Below are 25,233 nucleotides of genomic sequence, written 5' to 3' on the forward strand. Positions count from 1 at the left end.
GTCAGCTTGTCCTGTCCCCCGGAGGGAGTTAGGCTCTGCTGGGCCACCAGGACAGAGAACACTCTCTGGGGCAAGGCAAGGTGGCTGGAGAGGCAGCGGCCCCCTCGGGGCATCTTATCTGCTTCCTGCTGCCAGTCAGTCGGCCCGATAAGGCAGGGCTGAGAGCTGTCTGGGCCGGAGCCAGAAGGGAGAACATAATTAAAAAGGCACTGGTGCCAGGCAGAGCGGCGGGTGCCCCAGAGGATCCCAGGGCGGCGAGAGGAGCACCCGGACGGGGTGGGTTCCCTTCTTTGAGAAAAGCACACCTTGAACAGCCTTGCAAAGGATCGCAACAGGCCAGCCGCCCACCGTAGCTTGTCCTGGCTCACCCTCCCCAGGGAGGAGCCCCCAGAGCGAGGGAACCGGACCTCAAATTTGTATTCCCCACACTTTGAGTTCACTGCCCGTCCCCACCGCACCCTTCAAGCACAGCCATGACTGGGGAGGGTGTCGGGAGCCCAACAGATCGTGTGCCGCCCTGAGAAGTGCTCCATCCTTCACTCACGAATGACCGCAGTCCTCGGTTCCTGTATGTGTTTAAGCACTGAGGATACACTAGAGACACGGCCCATCCCTCCGGGAGCGCACACGGTAAATGGGACGACAGCAACCAAATAATCTCACACCGCAAACTGCATCCCTACACACGGGTGGAGGTGCCCTGAGGGAGAGACTCAGCTCTGCGGGAGGCAGATGAACGGAGGACGCTGGGCCCTGGTGGTGTGGCTTCTGCACACAGTGACCCTGGATTGACACTGAAGGACACTGAAGAGGGAGGTTACTAGTTTAGAACTGGGTCATGGGGTGAGCCTTCCAGGGGGTGAATGGAGGGACAAAGGTGGGAGACCACGGGCCACGTTTGAGGAATGGACTGGAGGCTGCCTGAGGACGTGATGACTGAGCGGCTGGCGAGGCCGGCAGGGCCAGACTACACAGACCCTAGGCCGTCTTAAGGGTTTTGGTGTCCACCCCGGGAGCAGAGACCGCTCCAATTGGTGCGTTGCTGTGGGGGCCTGGTCACTGATGGGAGTGGGGGTGACAGTAGATTCAAGGGGCCAACTGGGAATCTTGGTCCAGGTAGACGTGGTGTGGCTGGGACAAGGATGCTGCTGGCAGAGAATGGATGGGCACCAGGGCATTTGCAGGGATGAGACACAAGCCTCGGCTTTGGACTGGGTATGGGTGTGGTGAGAAAGGTGCCAGGAATGCCTCCAGCCTTCTGACGTGCGTGCCTAGAGGAATGGTGGCTCCTTTCATCTGAGCATCTTTTGGGTGTTCATCACCCCCCTCACAGCGGTGCTGACGGTGGTGGGTAGATGCATTCTGGATGCCTCTGAGATCAGAGATGGAGGGATGTGGCAAGCTGTCCCCGCTCCCTCATTCCGCCCAGGAAGCAGCCACCACAGCTCTGAGAATATGGGACTCTGATGAAAGGATGGGGCCAGAGCCCGAGTCCCCGGACTCCCATCCAGAGTTTGGGGAGCACTATCCAGTGGGGAGAAATCCAGGGTGGCTGTGAGCCTGCTTGGGCTCCAGCCCCAACTCTGCTCCCTCCCACTGGGGGAGCCCAGGCAGGTGACAGGTCTTCAGTCCTTAGCTTCTTTGCTGTGAAATGGAAAGAAACAGAATCTCCACTTCTCTCAGGGAGGGCTGAGAGCGAGCAGGGTCACTGCCCAGGAGGGGAGAACAGTGCCGGCTGCCTGTGGGGCCAGAAGTGGATGACTGGGTTGGGAAGGGATGCGGGGGTGGGGGGATCTCCCCACTTCCTGCCCTTCCTGTCTCTTGCAGGCCCTGAAGGCTGAGTAGCCAGCGGGATGCCTGGTCTGCTGAATCAGATCACAGGGGCAGCCCTGCCCCTCACCGCCTCCGATGTCACCTCCTTCGTCAGCGGTTACGCCCTGGGACTGACTGCTTCTCTCACCTATGGCAACCTGGAAGCCCAGCCTTTCCAGGGTGAGGACCCTTGCGGGGTTTCCCCAGGGCCACCCACCCTCCGTGCTTAATCCTTACCTTGAAGCGTACCAGCCGATCCACGCGGGGACAAGCCACGTAACTTTTCTGAGTCTTGGTTGGCTCATCTGTGAAATAGGAATGGCAGTTCCGCCCCTCAGGCCTCAAAGCTAGAGGCACATCAGATCAGGCCTCAGGCTCAGCCCTGGCCAGCCGGCCCGGCACTATGTACACCCCTCAAGGCATGCCCACCTGTGTCAAATGCCTGGTGCCCCACTTTCTCGGGGAGCCTCCCAGTAGGAGAGGCGTCAAGTCTCCATGGAGAGCTGGGAGCTCCCACTCCTAGGTGTGGCTCTTGCCTCTGTGACCTTGGGGAAGCCACTGTCCTCCTCAGGATCGGGGTGCACCTCCACCTGTCTGGACGCCGGGGTTTATGGGAGGAGCAGATGAGGTAATGCGTGTGGAAGGGCAGCGTGGAATGAAAAGGAGTGTGGGACTATGAATCATCAGAGCGGGGTAGTCAAGAGAGTGCAGGACGCTGGTCCGTAGGAGTCTGTAAATCAATCGCCTCTCTTCTCACTTCAGAAAGGGGGTCACAGGAAGACTGGCCAGGAGGTGCTGGGTGAAGGCTTGTTGCCATTACAATTCCTCCTCATCCACAGAGATGGGCATGGCCTCCTTTACCCCCAGGCTTCATGTCTTGGGGTACCACCCTCCATCCCAACCATCTCGGTCCCCAGAGGAACCTACAGGGGAACTTACTTTATCAGAAACATTTTGGGCAGAGCAGATCACCCTGGTGGTCTGTTTAGGAAAATCTCTAGAGGGAGACTTAAAATGGAACTAGCTGGGGGCCCAGGAGACTAAAGGACTGGCCCACGTGGGGACGGGTCCTTGGGCTCTCCACATGCGGGGAGAGCCAGTCTTCCTAGTGCGTAGGTGAGGAGACTGAGGCTCCGAGGGATGGGAGCCGGGATCTGAGGAGGGCTCGCCGTGGGCCAGGCACTGCGCTGTGGGCACATCAAATGAGATACTGCCTTGATCCCCTGAGAGTGGTCCCCGAGCCATCAGCACCACTCAGGAGCTCAGTGGAAATGCAAAATCTCAGAATTTGACCCAGAACTACTGAATCGGAATCTGCATTTTAACAAGATTCCCAGGTGACCCGTGCGCTCTTAGAGTCTGAGAAGTACGAAGGTCTAAAACCATGGAGCTCACGCCATGGGGCATGTAGCTAAATAAATGGCAGTTACTTTTTCTGGTTTCACGACAACCCCATGGGTTTGGCTCTGTTGGCCGCATTTTCAGATGGGGCTGTGAGGCTTCAAGCTGCTGAGTGTCCTATCCAAGCTCACCAGGCCAGGAGGGGTGGCACGGACTGGATTGGAACTTTAGTCTGTTTCCTCCGATGCTCCAGCTCCTTGGCACAAACAAGTCACATAAAAATCCCAATTGCCATGGTCTCTTGCAAACTCAGAAGCCCCGGCCACATGGCCAGAGTCAGAGCGGGCTGGGACAGGAGCAGCTGTCCCTCTGCCAGTCGCCCCACTGCTCCCACAGTGTCTCTGGTGCACTAACCTGGCCCGCCCCAGAGCCGCGAGGTCCCAGCTGGAGCCCCCTGACCCCGACGTCCTCTAAGTGGCAGTGAGTACCATCCATCCATCGATCTGGCTGGCCCAGGGCTTGGCTTCCCTCCCACAGGTGGGGTGTGCAGTGTGCAGCCGGGGCACCCTGTGATGCCGGGCCCTTCCCCTGCAGGCCTCTTCGTGTACCCCCTGGATGAATATACCACAGTGATTGGCTTTGAGGCGGTCATTGCCGACCGTGTCGTGACAGTACAGATCAAGGACAAAGCCAAGATGGATAATGGCCACTTTGAGGGCACCCGCATCCGAGCCACAACTGTCACAGGTGAGGAGGACAGAAGGGCTGTGGCAGGGCCTGGGGCTGGCTGGCGTCTCAAGCAGACTGAAAGGACAGGAGTGGGATAGGGTGGAGAAAGCACTAAACCAGGAGGCAGGAATCCTGTGTGACCTCAGGCTAATAATGCGACCTCTCCGAACCTTGTTCCTGTTCTCACCTCAAAAGCGTGGTGAAGATCAGAGGCAACGAAAGGGTTCCTATCTCTACAGATAGCATGTCCGTTGAGCTCAGAGGTTGTAGAAGGAACTGCACCAGGGCTTGACACCCCCCCACCCCATCCCATTGCTTGCGAATGGTATGAGCTTAAATTAAAAAATTAAACTTTGTCTGTAAAATGGAACTGATCACAAGATACACCCAAAGCTCAACAGGGTGTGTGGGTTGTGGAGATGACAGTCTCTGACAGAGAGTAAGGACTCCAGTCATGGCTACTCTGCCCGCTATTGTGAATACTTAGGCACAGAGAGGGTGAGTGACCGGCCCAAGTTCACACAGCCTGTCGGTGACAGTCAGGATTTGAGTTCAGATCAAGTATCATGTGACAGAAGGGACCTTTACCCTTGGATCTGTGATCGGATGACATTTGTTCACCTGATCATTAAGACATTGGAGAGTCTTGTAAGGAGCACCCAGCACGTGTGAGACATCCAGCCGCCTTCACATTATCACGACTGCTCAGAGCCTGGAAGGACAGCTAGGACATGCTTCGGGGTAACCACAGCAGGGGGTGGGGGCGCCTTTGGCAGAAGAGGTCTGGATAACTTCAGAGGAGGGAAAGAGGGTCCAACTGGGGACCAGGAGGTTTCCATGGAGTGGTCGGTGGCTGGGGGACACGGGCTGGGGAGGGGTGAGGGAACAGCCTCTCAGACAACAGGGGAGACATGAACAAAAGCACCTGCCCCAAGGCTGGGAGGGTGCGTAACTGTGACCCTTTGAGGAGGAGCAGAGTCTGCAGACGGGTGACTTCTGTCCAGGTTTTGTGGGTCCCAGCCTCCCACTCCAGCACGGTGCCGTGGAAAGTACACGGGCCTGGCCGCAGACCCCTGTGTGTTCAGCTCCCGCCTCAACGAGTCTGTTATCGGCTAAGTAACTTGGGCAAGCCACACCCCCGCGCTAATCCTCAGTTTCCCCGGCAGCAAAATGGGCTCAAACCTGCCTGTGGTACAGGGAACTAGAGATCATCTATGCATAGCTGACTACAGGCCTGTCACTTAGGGAACAATCTGCAAGAGGGGGTCTCTGTCATCCCGCCTTCCTGCACACCAGGGAGGGTGGCTTTGGATGAGGATTTGGAGCGGATCCTGTTCGTGGTCAACCTGGGGACCATTGCACCCATGGAGAACGTCACCATCTTCGTCAGCACCTCCTCGGAACTCCCGACGCTGCCCAGCGGGGCTGTGCGGGTCCTGCTGCCTGCTGTCTGCACCCCGACCGTGCCGCAGTTCTGCACCGAGAGCATGGGTCCCTCCACCCAACAGTCCCAAGGGTAAGCCCCAGCCCAGACCAGGGGCAGAGCCTTGGGTGGCAACAGGGGGTCAGCTGGATGAAGGCAGGGGACAGGAGGTATTTTCTGAGCACCTGAGTGCCAGACACTGAGCTGGGTATTAGGGTGACAGAGGGCCCAAACCATCATGGCCCCTTCCTATTTGGAGCTTGGTGGGAGAGATCATCATCCAACTAAGAACACAACTGATATGTAGGTCATTGTTTCTGCGCTTGCATGCATAATTCATGATTGTGATAATTAAAAGTGCAATGAAGGAAAAGTTCATTGGGCTGATGGTATAAAAAAGGGACCCACCCTGGGGGACCAAGGACCAGGCCAGGCTGCCCTGGGGAGTAATATTTCAGCCAAGAGCTGAGCAGTGACAGGGAGGTGGGCGCACAGAGGAATGTTCCCACAGGTGAGAACAGGGACAGAGGTCCTGAAGTAGCAAAGACAGGACCCCAGAGAGAAACTGAAGCAGGGTGACAGGAGATGACGCTGTAGACACACAGGATGCCCTGTGGCCCTGGCCAACTTCAGATTTCTCCCCAAAGCAACAAAAAGCCATTACGGGGGCGGGGGGTGGTCTCAGCAAGGTGGGGCTGGGACACCACAAGCCCAGGGCAGGACAGTCTTTCTCTACTCCCCTGGAGGGGTAGACAGGAGGAGAAGGCGGGTCGCAGCCTGAAGCACCTGCTATGAAAATTGGGTCTCGTCCCTTTTTCCCACCCGTGGACTGAGGAGGATGAGTGTTTCCTGTGCAAGGAGAGAGGAGGTGCTTCTTACCTGCTGCGTTCAAATATCTTTTAAGATCTTGTACGTCATCATTCATGCGTGAATTTTTAAAATCTATTCCAGAGAGTCTTTGCGCTATTTTGACCTAAAAAGAACACAATTAACGACCAGTTAAACTACTTAACTCTCCCCACCCCAAGTCCTGTCTCAAACATTTGAGCCAAGTTGACATCTGGGAGGAAGCACCGGTGTATAGCCCGGAGTTTCATGCACACCCTGGGTAGGGCTCCGGGGACAGCCGGGGACACAGAGGACAGAGTCAGCAAGCTTCTGGATGACACCTTTAAAATGCTTCAGGCCGAGCTGGGGGAGGGTTAGTGCAGCTTCCCATGTGGAGCCAGCCAGGAGGGCACTCCTCCATCACTACCTGAACAGTAATTAAACACCTACTGTGTGCACAGTTCTGGGTGCTGGGAATACAGCAGTAAACTAGACAGATAAGGTCCCTGCCCTCATGGGGCTGGCATTCTGATGGGGGCAGGGGGACATGTCAACAGACAAGAAAAAAAAAAGCCCATCCCGTAACATGTAATATGTAATATATTAGGGAAGTTCTATGAAGTTAAATACTATAGAGTCTGGGGGGGAAGGGGGGGGTTCGGTGCTATTTTAGCTCCAATAGATGGTTTAGGCAACATCTGAAGCCTCATCTGAAGAAGGGGAGGGTGGAAATATGCTGGAGGAAGAACATTCTGGGCATATGGCAGAGCAAGCAGTAAGTGCAAAGGCCCTGAGGCAGCAGTGGGCACGGTGTGTTGGAGGAGCAGCTGGAAGGCCGACATGACTAATGGAGGGAAGGAGCAGAAGAGAGAGAGAGAGAGGTTGGAGGGATGGTGGGGAGTCCGATTGTACAGGATCTTGAAGCCTAGGGTGAGGACACCGGTTGGCACAGCAGAGAAGCTGGTGGCACCAGCCAGTCTCAGACCAGGAACACGAGACACACGCTGTGTATTGTCAGTTCGCTTCCTAGGCTGGAAAGTTTCTACTTCCACCAGCAGTGGGCAGGAGCCTCCTCCTGTCCTCCTCCTCACTAACACTTGGGTTTACCCATTATTCTTATTTTTTCTTGTGTCACTCTGAGCACCGTTGAGGTTCATGGGGATTTGACCCCGGCTTCTCCCAAGAGCCTCTCTGTTTGACTCCACCTGCCGGAAGGGGCAGGAATAGGCTTCTCAGGGCCTCCCCAGGCCTCTCGTTCCTGGACCCACCAAGGTCTTGAATGTCCCCAGCTCTGGTAGGCCCTGCGTCTCCAACGCAGAGGGCCCAGTGCCCATGTCAGTGGGTACAAGGATAGCACACAAGTCTTTGACACAGGAGCCCCAGAGAAATTCTTTCCTGAGTCCCTAAGTCCCCAAAAGGGACACAGATGAGGATCTTCATGGCAGTGGTATCTGCTGACACAGGGAGTCAGGAAGAAATAAGGGCCGTATAACAGATGCTCCCAAGTGATACCACGTCCCAGCAGAGGCTGGTTTGCACACGGCCTCCTGGACAGACCTCAGAAACACAGCAGCGGGCGAAACAAAGGAGGTGATTGAAAGTGACACAATGAGCCCTCTTCCTAGACAACACACAACCACATGGCACCAGGGGACTTCACTATCAAGCATTAAGCACCTAGAGCAAAGAGCTTAGGTTAGGGGGTGTGGTCCAGGGGTGCGGGATGGAGTAGGGTCAAAGACAGGGTGGGGGATGACCTAGAAAGAGAGCCCAGAAACGTGAGCCTTCGGCAGGTGACAAACACTTCACTGAGTGCTCACTCAAGGCAACTCATTATCATCCCCATTTCAGGGATGGGAAACAGGCTTGGAGGAGTGGCTTGTGCGAGGGCTCCCAGCTCCCAAAGAGCAGGGATCCAGGAAGCAGTGTGATGTGGTGTTAACTTCATCACCGTGCAGCCAGGCTGACCTACGAAGTCCCCACAGTGGGAGCTTAGGCTAGCCGCTTCATCTTGCGGAGCCTCTGTTTTCCCGTGTGGGAAATGGGGAGATGGGGTCCTGATGCCTCTTCTAGGGGCACTGGTGAGAACGCCGTGCACCAGTGCTGCAGGCCACCAGGCCCAGAGCCCCGGCCCATCCACTGTCGGTAGCTGTGCCTTATGTCTGAGTCCAGGTTCTCCCTGGAGGCAGGTCATGTGGCAGAGTAAGGGTCTGAGGTGGGAGGAAGCGCATCAGCCCCTTTTTGGGCTGGGCTGCAGCAGGGCCAGGGCTGCCCAGGGCCCACCGCCTTCTTCCCTCTTTCTGCCGGGTCCCTGCCGCCACTGCCCTGGCTGCCCAACTGCCGCCACCTCCTCCTCCTCTCGACCCCTTCCAGCAAAGACAAGCACTGCTTCGGCATCCGCACCCTGGATTCTTGGAACAAGCTGTGCCTGGCAACTCTCCTGGACACCGATGTGTCCAACCCCATGGAATATGAGTTCAACTTCCAGCTGGAGATCCGCGGGCCGTGCCTGCTCGCAGGTGAGAATAGAGCTGCCCAGACCTGGCCCGGGACCTGAAAGAAGACCTGAGGCCCCGAAGTGGGGAGGGCTTCAGGCCGAAAGCTGCCAGGGAGAGAGAGGAAGGGGAGAGCAGGGAAGCTGTCCCACCCCGATGGAAGGCAACCTGAAGCATGGGGAGCCTTACAGACCCCCATTTCCTGCTCCCCAATGTGTGGCCTGAGGAAGAGCCCCTCCCAAGGACAGGTTTCAAGGCTGTTCCCATGCCCATGTCAATGGCTCCCTTGGGGCAGTGTCCTTAGGAGCCTGGAAGCCCTGGGTCCTCCCCCAGAGGCCACAGCCACAGAGGTGCTTCCTGGTTCTCATCTTGCAGAGTCGCATCCCCTGGGGAGCTTCCAAATCCTGCCACCCAGAGCCCACCCAGAGCTACTGATGGCAGTGGTCTGGGGTGTGGGAATAGTTCAGAGCTTCCAGGTGATCCTAACATGCAGCCAGAGTTGGGGACCATTGATCTGATGGTCACTCAAGCTTTTAAATAAAGGATATGAGGACGCGGTTTCTTGTCAGTGAGTGTCCTCTCAGGGCAGCACAACGTTCCAACACAAAAGGCCTTTACAGAGTGCCCAGCCACCAAACGATGAGCTCTTTATGTGTCCTATGAGGAAGCAACCCTCTGACCCCAGTGGATCCTGAGGACAGGGTGGGAAAGGCCCTCAGCACCATCCGTCTAACCCCCCATTTTGCAGACGTGGGTATTGAGGAGGCCTGTCCATGGCTACACAGCAAGTCAGCAGCCCTTCATCGCTGGCCTGCATCTCCATGTCCCCCACTGAGCCCCTACTTCTCCCGAGACTGCTGAGCCTATTTACCTTTCTGTGCCACACAGGGGTGGAGAGTCCCACCCACGAGATCCGAGCCGACGCCGCCCCGTCTGCACGATCTGCCAAGAGCATCATTATCACCTTGGCCAACAGACACACCTTCGACCGGCCCGTGGAGATCCTCATCCACCCCAGCGGTACTGGGCACCGGGCGGGGCCCCTGGGAGGCCTATGGGAGGGAAGAGGTGCTGATCCCCTGGGGTGCAGACATGTGGCCCCTCGTCCAGTGGCCAGCCAGGGAGAGGGCAGGGGACAGAGGGCAGAGACAGGAAACCAACTAGGCCGCTCCTGGAAACATGACTCTAGTTGGCAGACTTGAGTGCCCGGATTCTAGCTCCAGAGGCCCAGGGGCGTCATCCACCCATTAGGGCACTTTGTGTCCAGGCCAGCTGAGTAGTTGACCTTGAAATCCTAAGCTCGATGAGACCCTCATAGCTCTGAACACTCGGAGAGCAACTCTTTTGTCTCTTCAAGGATTCCTAAAATGTCAGGATCTGAAAAGATCAGAGCCCAGTCCCACGCTCATTCTACAGACGGGCAAGCTAAGGCCAGGGAGGGGCAGTGAGTTATCGGTGACCACTGGGCTCCCCTGCCTGCCAGCTAAGGAGTCTTCCCACAGCCCCACGCTCCTCCAGGCAGTCAGGGATTCCATCCCCCTCTTCCAGTCGGGAGTCCTCCCCATCGTGAAGATCCTGCTCCCAAACCAAGGCCCCCCGGCATTGCCCTCACATTCAGACAAGTGCCAAGAGTTGATCTCATCTCTGCAGAGCCCCACATGCCACACGTCCTGATGGAGAAAGGGGACATGACCCTGGGAGAGTTTGAACAGCACTTGAAGGGAAGAACGGATTTCATTAAAGGGATGAAGAAGGATAGCAGTGCAGAGAGACAGGTGAGGGTTGCTGGGGCTGAGTCAGGAGTGGCAGAGCTGGGGGGACCCTGGGGGCTTGGTCATGGCTGGACCAATGAGCAGGGGAAGGGGGCGTGGCTTGCCCGGGTCACTCAAGGGAGGAGGGAGGGCTGCGGCATGGCTGGGAAGATGGACTTCCAGATGCAGCAGGCACCCTGTCCTCTCACCTCCTGCCGGGCCACCTCCTCCTAGTGTCACCAAGGTGCCTAAGCCACGCCAGGCTGGTGGCACAAACAACCTTGGTCTTCTCCAGGTTACTGCACCCCAAGAGGACGCCCCCGGACCCTGAAGCCAGGTGCCCTCCCAGCCCCATCATTACCCCCAGGCCTCCCTTTTCCCACCTGCTGAATGGGTTCCCTTCTTGTCCTTCCTCCAAGATCCTTGCTATTATGATGTGAAGAATAAAGGCAAAGAGGAGAAAGTTTGAAGGAGACCCTCTCTTGCCCCCTCTCATGAAGTGCCAGTGTGAGGAGACCCTGGGCAGAGGGGTGGGCTGGGCAAGGCTGGTAGGAGGCTGGGACACTGGCTACAAGGTACACCGGCCGTCTCTCCTGCTCATGGCCCTGCACGCCAAGCCAGGCCCTGAATGCCAAGGCAGGCTTAAGAGCGGGGGCACATTTCTTTATCTGGTTCCCCTTTTTTGATGAGAACACTGAGGTTCAGCACTCGAAAAGAACAGGTGAGCTGGGAGGAAAGGAAGATCGTTCTCTTGGGACCTGGCTTTGGTGATGTGAGGCTAATGACTTAGAGTTGATTCTGGGGGGCAGCTTTGCGGGATTTAAGAACCCCTCCCTGACTGGCAGAGGACCATGGCAGAGGGGGTGGTATGGGAATGTGTAGACTGTTTCCGGTTCACATCATCCCATCATTAGACAACATACTGGAGAGGCCCGATGGTGTGGGGATTAGGAGGGATGGCAAAGGGAAAGGATCAGTGGCTCACTACTCATATCATCCCATGTTAGGGACCCCCCTCTCCTCCCTCAGATGAGTCAAATAGGAGAGAGGCTGGGCCCAGGTTCTCAGAGTGGGGATGCCCCTGGGCTCTGAGAACTATAACATGTGGGCAGCAGTGGGGGAAGTGGAGTTCCCCACCCTGCCTGCCAAGGGGCAGCTTTTGGGACTGCCCAAGCGAATGAGAATTTGCCACCTTGGGCTGGTGATGCAAATACCCTGCATTCTCATGAGCTCTGGGGATGACAGGGATCACCCAAAGTTGCTAAGAAGTGAGGATTTCACTGCAATTGGATAAGGGTAGCTGAAGGAGACATTGGAGAATCCCGGCCCAGGGCCCCCATGCCAGCTCTCTGAGAGGCAAGAACCAGGTTCCCAGAAGGCACTCTTCTCACTGGCAGATGTGGCCGTTGCTGCCTTGGGCTCTGCCTTCCAGGGAGCCAGGCTGGGCAGTGGCCTTTGGCAAAGGGGCTCCGTGCGGAGAGAGTGTGATCCCTCACCAAGGAGGGAGGCAGGCATCTGGAGGGTGAACATCAATCAGGAAGAGCAGGTATGACAAGCTGTCAAAAGCTGTGATTCAGCGAAGGGGGGGCAAGTGACACAGAGGGAGACACCGTGTACAAGAGACAGAAAGGCAGAGACAAGCAGAGACAAGTAGAGAGAGAGAGTCTGGAAAAAAGAAAAAGAGATGCACACATAGGTCTGTGGCAGATAAAATGACCCACACAGATTCATCCTGGTGTTTATTCATTCAACAAACAGTATGTCCCCAGTAGACGTCAGGCTCTGAGGAGACAACACTACAAATGACATGTCCTTGTTCTCCTGGAGCTTACATTCTAGCACAGACAGGAAGTAAATGGATGAGCAAGAGCAGTGTGAAGAGGGCTGCGGACTATGAAGGACATAAAGCAGGAAGGATACTCTGACCATGAGTGATACGCACGGGCGCTGTTTAGCCTGGGGTTTAGAAAGAGCGTGTCTGAGAAGGAGACCTGGTGAGTGGTGAAGAGCTCAAGACCTGGTACACAGAACAGGATGCAGAACAATGGTGACGTGTTTGGGAAACAGGTGGCTGGTGTTGCTGAAATGTAGGGAGCAGAGTGGGCAAAGATGGGGTGGACAGGTAGGCAGGGGTCAGACACTAGGGGACCTCATAACCATGGTGCAAAGCAGGAGGGGAAGCTATTGTTTAAACAGGATGACAAGAACGATGTAGAAGGGACCTGCTCTATGTAGAAGGGACCACAGGGAGGGGTGCCGGGGTGGCTCAGTCAGTTAAGTGGTTAAGTGTCTGCCTTCGGCTCAAGTCATGATCCTGGGGTCTTGGGATTGAGCCCTGCCTCTGGCTCCCCGCTCAGCAGGAAGTCTGTGCATCCTTCTGCCTCTGCCCCGCCCCCTCCCTGCTGGTGCTCTCTAGCTCAAAAAAAAAAAAAAAAAAAAAAAAAAGAATGGACCACGGGGAGATAAAAGTGACAGAAAGAGGCCACTCGGGGTCCAGACTAGAGATGGTACTGGGGTGGTGGCAGTGGAGACAGAGCAGAAGACAAGTTCAGAATGCATCTTAGGTGCAGAACCGAGTCCTTTCCTGAATTGTAGATGTATGGGGTGAGACTAGAGGGGAACTGAGGACAACTGTGAGGTCTTGGGTTTGAACACCCAGGTACGTGAGGATGTCATCTATTGAATTGGGGAAGGGGCTCAAATGAAAACAGAGAAACCGACACCGTCAGACAAAGAGACAGAGGAAGTTGGGGTGGAGAGAGAGAAAGAGAGAGAGAGAGAGAGAGAGAGAGAGAGGCAGGGTGATGACAGAGGAAATGAGATTTGGCGCAGTGTGTGTGGGTGCATCAGGAAGCAGGGTTCGGCAGCAGCGGCCAGGGCCGGCGAAAAGAACACACAAAGAGATTAAGAACTGTGTCCTGCACTCCCTCTAACGCATAGGAGCCCATCTCTGTCCAGGGCTCTAGGTGAAACTCCGGAAATGTGGAAGAAACTCAGGCATGGCCTGCCTGCAGGTAGCATACGAGCTAGCGAGCAGGCAGTGATACCACATTGCAATGGGAGACGCACCTGGGTCCCCACAGCAAATAGCAGCAGGTATAGTTTAGAGGCAACTGCCCAGGGCCAGACAGCAGGCCTCACAAGCATTGCTTCGAATCCAAAAATCTCAGTGAGATAGGTACTCTTGTCTTCATTCCCCCGGTGCAGAAACTAAGCACTAGTCAGTCTACCCTAAAGATGGGGGGTGGGGGCAGATTTTCTAAAGAGGTAAAATCTGAAGAGTGAGCGGGAAGTTAGCTGAAGGAGAGAATCAGCAAACCCAGGGAAGATGAGCCCGAGAGTGGCCTAGACACTGGGGGGTGAAAGCCAGAGAGAGACACTTGCCAGCTGAGGGCTCGCCATGTGCCGGGACTTCCTGCTCAGGTTCCTCCTCTAACCACCCTAAGAAGGGGCATCATTTGTCCCATTTTAAAAATGAAGAAACAGACACAGAGGAAAGGGACTTGCCCAAGATCACACGGCTGGGCGGTGAGAGCTGGGGTTTAAACCCCAGTCTTTCTGCTTCCAAAGTCCATGCAACTCAAAGTCTAGCAAATGCAAGAGCCAGGTATGGTTGACCTGGGACTCTCGACAGAGCATGAGTAGGATCTTAACAAAACCTGGTGAATGATGGGGGGACCAGCTGAGCCCCCCGGGAGCAGTCCTGAACCCCCAGAATGCCCAAGTGAGAGTTTTCCTTTCTCCTCCAGACAGAAATCATCAGGAAACGCCTCCACAAGGACATTCCTCACCATTCTGTCATCATGCTCAACTTTTGCCCTGACCTCCAGTCAGTCCAGCCGAACCTGAGAAAGACCCATGGGGAGTTTATCTTCCTCATTGATCGGAGCGGCAGCATGAGTGGGACCAACATCCACCGCGTCAAGGTACCTATATGAGGACCGACCCCTGCCCCCGGGACTCAGGGTTCCAGGGTAGATCAGCTGTGCTGCCCCAAACCAGCTTCCTCAATACTCTGTTCCAAGCAGCCCTCCTTCCACACCTGAACTACTTTCCTAAATGACCACCCATGGCTGCAGGGAACAACCTAACTTTTTAAAATCAGTTTGAACAGAGACACCCAAACTCAACTTGTTCCCAAAAGAAAACCCTGACATGGTGTGAGAGGAGGTAGACCTGGGGTCCATTTACCAAGCGATGAAGTCATGTTTAGCTTTCCTTGGCACTCTGCAAACCTTGGTTGAGTGCCTGCTCTGGCTGAAACGCCTCACGAGGTACTGCATGGAGCGGGGTACAGAAAAGAGAGGAAGGAGCCAACATTTGCTGAACTATGCATCAGATACAACGCTAGCCACTTAATGCCCGACTCAGTGTTTAATCCGGATAATAATCCTGTGCGGTTGGCTCTATTGTCACCATTTGCCACATTGAGGAAGCCAATCATGAACATTTCAGTAACCTACCCAAGGTCACACAGCTAGTGTGGCCCGAGATCAAAGTCATGTCTGTCAGTTCTGACATCACAGATTCTGACATCACAGATTCATTGCACATGGCCTTAAGGAGTGTGTATAATCCAGTAGAAAATATTTGGTTCATCCTTTTTTTTTCAAGTGCCTAATATGTGCAAAGCGCTGTGCTTGGCCATCTGGAAAGACAGCAGGTTGTAAACATAGTCCCTGCCCTCCAGGAGTTCACAGTCGAGCAAGGGGACAGCCCTGTAAACCAGCCGTAGCTGGTCATTGCAGTGGGAAGTTCTGAAGGAATGTAGAAGAGTGATAAACCTTCCTCCCCAAGTATCCAGAAGTGTTTCATCCCCCTCAGGAGATTATTTGCCTCGATTATGGCATTATCTAGCTGTTCTTTGTATTTTTGGTTGTGTAGATGTGTGTCTCCTCCTCTGGAGTTATGAACTCATTAAGGGACCAGATCTTTCTCATCTATCTCTCCCCATGGAGCCTGGCTCTGTACTTTCGCATAAAAAGCCCCCAGTCGCTGTTTATTGAACTGGGTAAAGGCACATAGTTCGAGGAAATGAAGGATGCGGGAACAAGAAGAGAAAAGGCTCTGCTGTCACCTGAAATTTCACCCCTCCCCCTAGTTTGTCCCTGGAGCAAACTGGTTTCCAGGGCAACAGGACTGGCAAGGAAGGGCCAGGGGAAGTGGGATCTGGGAGAGCCACCATCTCCTCAGGCTTGCTGTATGATTGGGTTTAGTCCTGAAGTATGACTGAGCGATCATGTATGAGACCAAAGCTCCTGTTCGAAGCCTCTTGACAATGAGGTGCAAGACTGGTTGTCACCTCTCCACCTCTGCTGTTGATCATAGGCAAGAATAAGAATGGGGGAGCTGTCCATAGTCCTGCTGAGATGCCCTCCAGGACTGTGTGGCCATGTGCATTTCATTCCATAGCTGTATCAATTTGTAAGACATCTCTTCCGTTACTCTAAAGCATCGTGGGATCTTATGATGTCTCTTAGAGAGCATTTAATCCATTATCCCTGCCAATTTCCAGGTAAGAAAACTGAATCCCCAAGAAGCTAAGCGTTTCCCCAGGCATCACAGAACTCATGAGGAAATAAAAGCTTTCCATATCTTGGATCAGTGCTCATTTTCCTTACGCTACTGATAGGGAATTATAATACTCTTCTACTGAGAAAAGCTCTCTTCTCTGATTATGTCATTTCTGCTGCATGGTTTAGTAAAAAGAGCAATGCCTGGGCTTGGGGATCAGTTCTGCCACTGGCTTGCTATGTGGCTTTGGACAAGTTGAATCTTAACTCTGGGATTCAGTTATCCTTTCTGCAAAATGAGAAGGAACGATTAATTCAGAGAGGGCAAACAGATGTCACACGTCCCTTTGTTCCCCTCTCCCAAGGCCAGACAGACATCAATAATTGACCATGGCATTTTTTTTTTCATGCTGAGCCTGGACTCATTCTCTATATCCTTGTCATCTCAGTGTTCCAGGTTGTTACTACCAGTTAAATGGAGTGAGTTTATGAATGGAAATCCATTTCCTGAACTAAAGACCTTTCCAACCTTTACCTTCCAAAATTTTCAGACAATAACTTCCTCTGGCTCTCCTCTCAGTCCCTTTCACCTTTGGAATCTCTCCTGCTGGTTTTTCCAGTTCAGCTCCCTGAGCCCAAGGTCATCCCTTCACAAATGGCTTTGCCCTGGCAAAATCCATTCTGCTACATATGCCCCTTTTAGAGAAAGGTGCAGAAATTACCCAGGGCACACACTCCTTTCCCCATTGCCAATGAGGCCATAGGGGGGTTGCTTGGGTCATTTATTGCAACCCATTAGGTAGACATTTTAGGGGGTAAAAACTAGGCTTAGGAAGGTAGGAGACAATAGAAATCTGAAGAGCCACACCAAGGGGGAAAGTTCAGGCAATTTAATCTCCTGCAGCTGGTCTCATTCTTCAGCCGCAACTTGCTGCCAAAAACATGGCTTTAAAAATTCTAATAGGTGTGAGAAGAGACAATCTGTATGGATCAGCAGAGTCTCCCGCTAGCAGGAATATACATTAGCAGCTAATGAAAAAATAAGCAGATATTGACTTCTTTTGTAGAGAAACAAAATGTATTGACACAGGCAACAAAAAGAGATGAGGGAACATTGATGTTAATGTTTGCTGTTTACAGAGGGGGATGGGAGTTGGGTTGCAGGTCTGCGGAGCCTGCAAGGCTATGTGCTGTGGAAGTTGCCAAGATCCATTTGCAACAGCTTCCTTCTAGATTCTGGAATACAAACAGTTTGTCTCTCTGAAGACATGCTGAGATCCCTGGGGTACCATCAATAAACTGCTTGGGGATGAGGGAGAGCTCTGTGCCACAGCAGAGTCACATGAATAAAGATCTCAGAGCTATGTTTTAAAAACTGTCCTGTCCTTAGGTTTCGTGATCCATTTAAGCAACTTCTTAACCCTCGGAGCCTCAGTTTCCTTATCTGTAAAACAGAGGTGTTGCTATTAATATGTCTCCCATTGGGTTGGTAATAGTAACCATTTACTGAATATCTTCTATGTGCCAAGCTGAGGCTCAGAGGAGGGGCATAACTAGTTCAAGGTCAAGTTAGTAATGGGGAAAGTGAGATTTAAACCCACCTTTGTCTAATTTCAAAATGTATTCTCTTATCCACTGTGCTGTAATACATGTTATAGAGATTAAATTAGATATTATTAATAGAAAGTGCTTAGCACAGGGTTTGGCACATAGTAATTGCTTGATAGTTATCGTTGCGCTATGCCACCACCACCACCATCATCATCATCATCCCTCCTGCCATCTCCTCCACCTTTCCTCATTATGATTATTTATTTCAACAGACCTCATCAAGGGCTCCTGGTGTTGCATAGTTAAGTAAGTTAGGACTGTAGTATTCACAGACTTTGGAGGCACGGTGGCACACTTGGGTGCTGCCTCTACCGCTATCAGAAGGCTCACCAATGAGTCGTTTCACCTCTCTGTGCCTCAATTTTCTCTTATATAAGATGGTGATAATATTGTGCCTGCCTAAAGGGTCATGGCAAAGATTACATGAAGTAATGCATATAAAGTATCTCCTGGGCATATAACAAATATGGACTGAAGAGACTGTCCCCTAAGTGATCTGTCCCTCGTTAACCATAGGTAGGGCACGTCTGATGCAGAAGGCCCTGGATGAAAGCCTCTTCCACCCACAGTGTGTCCTGGACCCAGCCACATGCCTCCCTTAGATGTCGATTTTGTTCTTGCAGAAGGGAGTGGTGCTCCGTGTTCTCCCTGCCTCTCAGGGTCAGCAGGAGGTGAAATGGAACTGGCAAGCATAATAGAACGGCTTTGAGAAGTCAGACTTACCACACGGATGACAAGTTTTATGACGATGGCTTTGGTCCAGCCTCTGGTTGCTGTCAGCATATTTCTTGATCTGAGGGAGAAGGGACTGTTGGATGGGGCAGAGGGGGTGAAAGCACGTCTAGAGGCTGCTTCTGTGCTGGGATGAGAACATCGATGGGTGGTGGCAGAGCTAGTAACATCTTCCCAAACTCTGAAAATTCCTTTCTTGCCTGCCAGGATGCCATGCTGGTAGCTCTTAAGAGCCTCATGCCAGCCTGCCTCTTCAATGTCATTGGGTTTGGATCCACTTTTAAGACCCTCTTCCCTTCCAGTCAGACCTACAGTGAGGTAAGAAAGGGGCAGGGCGGAGTCTGGAGTGGGTGGGTGGTGAGACGCAGAGGAAAAGAAGAAAATGAAAGTACAGATAACACTGAGGCCCGCCTCAGAAGCTGTCCTCCCATCACACACAAACCTATGGCAACTCCATGATACCCACAAGCAGAGAACTAGAAAGACTGTCTCTGGGTAGGCCATTTGCTGATATCTCCTCTTCTGATATTCCTCCTCTTTAAAATAAAGACTATTTGGGGCAAAGCATGGGTATGCATGGATAGGGGGTACAGAAAAGGGGGAGAGAGAGGAGATATCCTAGGCCTGCCACTCACTGAAGCGTCTGTTTCAAAAGAACGATAGACTCATGCAAGGTTGAACTAAGGAAGCGAATAGTAAGGGGTGACAGAGTGAATAGGTGGGGAGTTGGGCTAAGAATAGAACTCACAAGGCTCAACCTACAATTTAGAAGAAGAGGACCGGGGCCCCAGCAGCACATTCAAAATTGGAGCATGTCCTCTCCAGGTCTAGGAGAAGGAACAAAGAACATAAGGGAGGGGAGAGAGAAAGGAAGAACACGTTTCAGTGAAAAATAACTTTATAGGTTTTTAAAACACAAAAATAAATATATTGATTGGCCCACAATTTTTAAATCTGGATAATCAAAAAGAAAAAGTCTTTCATGATAGCATTAGGAAAAAAAAAAAAGAAAGACCACCATTACAAACTCAGTATAAATCCCTTCAGACCTTGTTCTATGCCTTTACCCACATTTTTAATAAAGATAGGATTAGATCTGCCATACTATTCTGTAACCTACTTTCTTTTTTTTAAGATTTTTTATTTATTTATACATGAGAGACAGAGAGAGAGAGAGAGAGTGAGAGGCAGAGACACAGGCAGAGGGAGAAGCAGGCTCACACAGGAAGCCCGATGTAGGACTCGATCCTGGGTCTCCAGGATCACGCCCTGGGCTGCAGGCGGCCCTAAACCATTGAGCCACCCAGGCTGCCCTGTAACCTACTTTCTAACACAACAGCCTGTCATAAGCGTACTTTCATGTCAGTAAGTATTAATCGGCAACACAACTCTAATGGCCTAATATTTCAATATACAGATAAATTGGGACCTATTGAACTAAATCCTTACAGTTGGCCATGTCAGTTGCTTCCATATTTTTCTATTCAGTCATCTTTGTAGCAAAGACTCCACACCCATCTTCAGTGATTCCCCTGGGATGAATCCTTAGTCCTGTTGGCTCAAAAGACATATACCCATTTCAAGACTTTTGATACATGCCATTACCCCAAGCATGGCTGTTAGAAGAACATCTTCATGAATCAAGAACAGAACATCCAACATCCGAGGGGAAATCTGTCTTTGCTGCAGTGACATCCATCCAGAGTCCTTGGCCAGTTGGGTTCCACAGTGCTGATCCAGGAGGAAGGGAGTCTGAAGCCCACATGGGGCACATGATTTCCTCAAAGTACTGTAGGGATTTAGTGCCACAGGCAGGTCACAACTTGAGTCTCAAGATTTCTAGTATAACGGTCTTACCTCTACACCTCTTGCCTTGCTCATCAGAAAAAGACACCTCATTTGTGCTGAGCAATCAGTGCTTGACGTGTTACCTTTTCCAGGGGTGTTTATATTTTTAATGAGGAGCAAAGAAAGGACAGTGGTAAGTAAGCACACCATGAGCAGCATTTAGGGTATTCGTAGGGTGTTACTGGGCAGAATCACGCCAAATGAGTGGCCATCCATTCTTCCTGTGCATGGGACAGAGATGAAGTTGGGAACATGGGCCAATCCAGTGAGACCCAACCAAGATCTAGGGAAACAAAGGACTCATCCTCCAGGGGGTTTACATGTTGACGCCATATGGCGATTCTAGGGACTATATTCCCTGTCTATGGCCCTTCCCTGCAGGAGAGTGTGGCCATGGCCTGTGATAACATCCAGAGAATGCGTGCTGACATGGGTGGCACCAACATCCTTTCCCCACTCAAGTGGATCATCCGGCAGCCAGTGCACCGAGGCCACCCACGGCTTCTCTTCCTGATCACAGATGGTGCCGTCAACAACACCGGCAAGGTGCTAGAACTGGTGCGAAATCATGCCTTCTCCACCAGGTGGGCACAGGCTGAAGGTCTAGGGCTTTGGTTATCCTGGGCTGCCGTGGGCTGCCCTGGGCTGGGGTGCCAGAAGTGGGGCATCCTGGAAAATGCCAGAAGGAAAGGAGAGACCTCCAATCCTGCAATGCTTTGCTTCGAGGGTGGTGCAGCTGACTTCAAAATTTGCCTTCTTCCCTCAAAGTTCCGATGGGATGAGATAACCACACCTCTGCATTTAGCTCCCAAAGGGTAGCCTAGGTGGAGGAAGTACTTCCTGCTGCTTTGAGTCTGTCCTGGGGTGGGAGTTTAGGGGCTATTGTGAAGGTGAGTGTCCACTGATGGCCCTCTTCCTTCTCCTTCACCTTCTGCCAGATGTTAGGATCAGCTCTGAGATAGCTCTGCTGAATCATGCTCTGTCCCTTTCCCCACCAAAAGGACAAGGACGGCGCAGAGGATGGAAAGTAGCAGTCTCTCTCCTCCCCTTCCTCCAGGTGCTATAGCTTTGGAATTGGACCCAACGTCTGCCACAGACTGGTGAGAGGGCTGGCAACTGTGTCCAAGGGCAGTGCTGAGTTTCTGGTGGAGGGGGAACGGCTACAACCGAAGGTAGGCAAAGGGGCCTCAGTCTCTTCCGGTGCTGGTATCTCAGAGGCCCCAACTGGTCATACAGCAACTCAGTGGTAGAGCTGGGATTTCATTTCACCCAAGGATTTCATTCTCACATCCTGGTGAGAATCAGAGAGGTGGAGGCCACAGCAGGCAAGTCCTGGGGCTAGTACAGCACCCTAGACAGCCACTGGATCACATGCTCCATCCAGTCGCTGGGCAGAATTGGGGTTTCTGAAAGAGTCACTGCCTTTGTGGATAAAGAGTTGTGTTTGGGGTCATTTCTGGCTATATAACTGATAATGACAAACGGTGGCTCAGAAATATCTAAAGAACCCAGAAAAAAAGGAGATTATAGTCATCTCTCCATTTTATGCATAGTTGGTACAAATAACCCAATTCTTTAAAAATCCTTGTGTCAGTCCAGATCCTCCTGGAATCAGACACAGAGCTGGATTTAAGAAGTTCATAACTACAGGGACACCTGGGTGGCTCAGCGGTTGAGCGTCTGCCTTTGTCTCAGGGCGTGATCCCAGAGTCCCAGGATCGAGTCCCACATCGGGCTTCCTACATGGAGCCTGCTTCTCCCTCTGCCTATATCTCTGCCTCTCTATCTGTGTATCTCATGAATAAATAAATAAAATCTTAAAAAAAAGTTCATAACTACAAGAGGTTCCCTGGGGGACAATGTCTGTGAAAGAGAAAAGAGGAAGAAGCAGGAAGGAGAACTCTTCAGCCCCTAATGTACATGCAGGCCTATGAAAGGAAAGGAGGGAAGCAGGATTCGCAGGGAGAACTTCAGACTGCAAGTCTGGCAAGGTTTCAGCCAACCCAATAGGGATCTCTGGGGCAAAGAGTTCCCATTAGGTAGGCAGATTGGGCTGAAATGCCAGGCGCTATCGCTGCCATGCTCAGTCATTGCCTGGGGGCTTCCAGAGAGAGGTGTAGTCTTGACTGGAAAGCTGGGGCTTTGCATCTACAGACTATCACCTAACTGCATTGCTTGCCACAAAAGGTCACACAGTCTTCCTCCAAAGGAAGATCTGGAAGACCTTTATGGCTGCCACAATCTCCAAATCATTTTTCTCATATAATTAATCTCATGTAACCTCCAAATCAATTTCGCAGTATGTTTGAAGAAATCAGCTAGGTGATGCTAAACCACAGCTATCAGGCATTAAACACCTATCACAAGGCAGCTACTTCAGATCTCAGCTAATCCTCCCAACTACATTGAGAGTTGAAAATTACTAACTCACTTTACCAGGAAAGGAAATTGAGGTCCAGGATGCAACTTAACTTGTTCAAGATCACTATCCAGTCCATGCTTTGACACAACTTTGTGTGCCCCCGGGCTAAACACAACCTTACTTTGGGTCTTGGGTTTTCCCATTATAAAATGCTAAGCTTTTTAAAGAAGCAAGATCTGCTCCAATTCTGACATTCTAGTAGTCTAAAGAGGTCAAAGGCATGTTCACTGCTGGACAAGCCACTCCAAGGCCTACTCTTCTCTGCTCACACACCTTACAGGAAAGCTCACACCCATGCTCATACTCACATGGTCTTTGTGTTTCTCATTTGAGCATGCCCCTGTTCACACATGCCACCAACCTGTGTTCTGACCCCGCCCAACAGATGATCAAATCCCTGAAGAAGGCCATGGCCCCAGTCCTGAGTGACGTAACTGTGGAGTGGGTCTTCCCTGAGACCACCGAGGTCCTGATCTCGCCTGTCAGCGCCAGCTCCCTCTTCCCTGGAGAGCGGCTGGTGGGATATGGCATTGTGTGTGATGCCTCCTTATACATCTCCCATCACAGATCTGTAAGTATCTCAGACATTCCCGAACAGTGGGGCTCCACAAACTTGCCCACAAAGCCATCCTCAGCTGGAAACACTATTAATTGCTAGGAATTAATTGGATCTAGTTTTACAGTTATGGGGGGTATGGTTGCCAGGCCATGGGCATGTGGTCACGGTGACACTGCTTGGATAAATGCTATCATCACAATATGTGGTTCTTAAGATCGCCTACAGCAGGAAAATTGGGGGAACGTGTTTAAAATGCAAAGCCCAAGGGACACCTGGGTAGCTCAGTGTGTTAAGCGGGTAACTCTTGATTTTGGCTCAGGCCTCAATCTCAATACTGAGTAGGGCTCTGCGTTCAGCAGGGAGTCTGCCCCAGGATTCTCTCTCTCTCCCTCTGCCCCTCTTCCAGCTTGTTCTTTCTCTCTCTCTCTCTCTCTCTCTCTCTCTCTCTCTCTCAAATAAATAAATAAACCTTTTTTAAAAATAAAAATAGGGACACCTGGGTGGCTTAGTGGTGTGGCTCCGGGCGTGATCCCGGAGTCCCAGGATCGAGTCCCACGTCAGGCTTCCGCAGGGAGCCTGCTTCTCCCTCACCTATGTCTCTGCGTCTCTCTCTCTGTGTCTCTCATGAATAAATAAATAAAATCTTTTAAAAATGAAAAAATATATAAAATAAAATGCAAAGTCACTGAGCTCTTCTGAAATTAATAATACCTGTATGTTAATAAACTTAGAGTAAAGTAAATTAAATTTAAAAAATAATTTAAAAAAATAAACGCAGAGCCTAAGCTCCAATCCTGGTCTACTGAATAAAGTCCTTGAGGGTAAGGCCCAGGAGCCTGTATTTTACATAATCTCCCCAAAGTGATTTTGATAAACAATTCAGTTCAGAACAACTGCACTCAGGTTTCTTTCCTCAAACACTCTATTTGGGTCACGTCTCCTCAGATGAATTTGTGTTTTATTTACATGGATAATTCTCTTGTATGTGGTGACAGGAGTGAGATAAAAGTGAGGAACTTCTCAAAGGAAGGTGGAATTCATGCTAAAATGTGGGAGATTGCCTGAGATTTTCCCCATCCTTCCTCTTTAGTGAGAGTCTCTACTTCTGCTTGAAGGATTTGTCATCTTGTTTTATTTTTAAGCAGGGGTCACAAACTCATTGCCTAGAGAGATTGGGCAGGTATAAAATGAATGAGATGGACTTCTAAAAATAAAAGGGGAAAATGCCATGAGGGATAGCAGTTGTCACAGAATCCATAGACAGGTCATAAGAGCAGTAAGGAATATGGCCAACAGGATAGCACACACCCATCTAAACTGAGTGGCCCCTACGCAGCTCTAACAAACTTTCCATGCAGGAATGTGGGCTCTGTGTTACATGTGTTTTCAATCTTGCAGGAGATGTCAGAATTTTGTGTGATATCTCCAGATTTTAGAATATTATGGAGTATTCTAAGAATCATGGTCAGGGTAATGGTTAATGTGTTATGGAGAATGGGGCATTCAAACGCAGGGAGAAGATGCTAAACAGAATGTTAGTCAGTCTTTGAATAATCTAGACCCTTCCTGGGAGTCTTAGAGGCAGCAGATCATCAACAGACCCTACCACTGGAAGGAATCAGCAAATAAATGCCTTCTCCTTTCCTCACCCATGAGACTGGCAAAGTTTTCTCCTGCTACTAGCAAAGCTGTTGGGGAAGGGTACCCTTGCATATTGTGGTGTAAATATGACTTGCCCCCCGGAAAGCAATCCAGAAATAACTAATGGAATTAGAAAAACATGACTTTTCAGCCCAGAAATCCCTCCTCAGAACCTAACACAGAGAAATAAAAGTGATGTAATGGATTTATGTCCAAAGATTCACTGTAGCAATTTTTTTTATGGTGCAAAAATAAATAGCCACAACGCAAATGCTTAAAAATAAGGAGTGGTTGAATGTTGTTCAGTCAAAAGTTAAAAAGAAGAGTTGATATGCAGGATTTCCAAGATGTTTTAAGTGCGAAATTCAAGATACTGATAAATGCAAGTAATATAGTCCAGCTCTTGTAAAATAAAAATTACCCAAAGCCCTTATGTTTTATATATATGTTTATATCATGGAGAACGGAATGGAAGGAACAGATGGTTCATTTTGTTAATTTTGGTTACCTATTTGGAGACATAACGGC

At 51.4% G+C, this 25,233-nt stretch overlaps 1 protein-coding gene across 1 annotated transcript in view; it reads left to right on the forward strand.

The window, feature by feature from the left end:
• The first annotated feature begins 1,853 nt into the window (after positions 1–1,853).
• VWA5B1 (von Willebrand factor A domain containing 5B1) overlaps positions 1,854–25,233 on the forward strand; it is a 40,381-nt gene continuing 17,001 nt past the window's right edge. Inside the window, exons 1-11 of the mRNA XM_055332178.1 lie at positions 1,854–1,992; positions 3,748–3,900; positions 5,128–5,398; positions 8,507–8,652; positions 9,517–9,648; positions 10,279–10,403; positions 14,129–14,305; positions 18,443–18,553; positions 20,465–20,667; positions 21,141–21,255; positions 22,891–23,076. Of these exons, the coding sequence (XP_055188153.1) occupies positions 1,854–1,992; positions 3,748–3,900; positions 5,128–5,398; positions 8,507–8,652; positions 9,517–9,648; positions 10,279–10,403; positions 14,129–14,305; positions 18,443–18,553; positions 20,465–20,667; positions 21,141–21,255; positions 22,891–23,076 (1,758 nt within the window). The remainder of the gene's footprint in view (positions 1,993–3,747; positions 3,901–5,127; positions 5,399–8,506; positions 8,653–9,516; positions 9,649–10,278; positions 10,404–14,128; positions 14,306–18,442; positions 18,554–20,464; positions 20,668–21,140; positions 21,256–22,890; positions 23,077–25,233) is intronic.

The sequence above is a fragment of the Nyctereutes procyonoides genome, unplaced genomic scaffold (assembly GCF_905146905.1).
Source record: "Nyctereutes procyonoides isolate TBG_1078 unplaced genomic scaffold, NYPRO_anot_genome, whole genome shotgun sequence".
In the NCBI taxonomy this organism is placed as follows: Eukaryota; Metazoa; Chordata; class Mammalia; order Carnivora; family Canidae; genus Nyctereutes; species Nyctereutes procyonoides.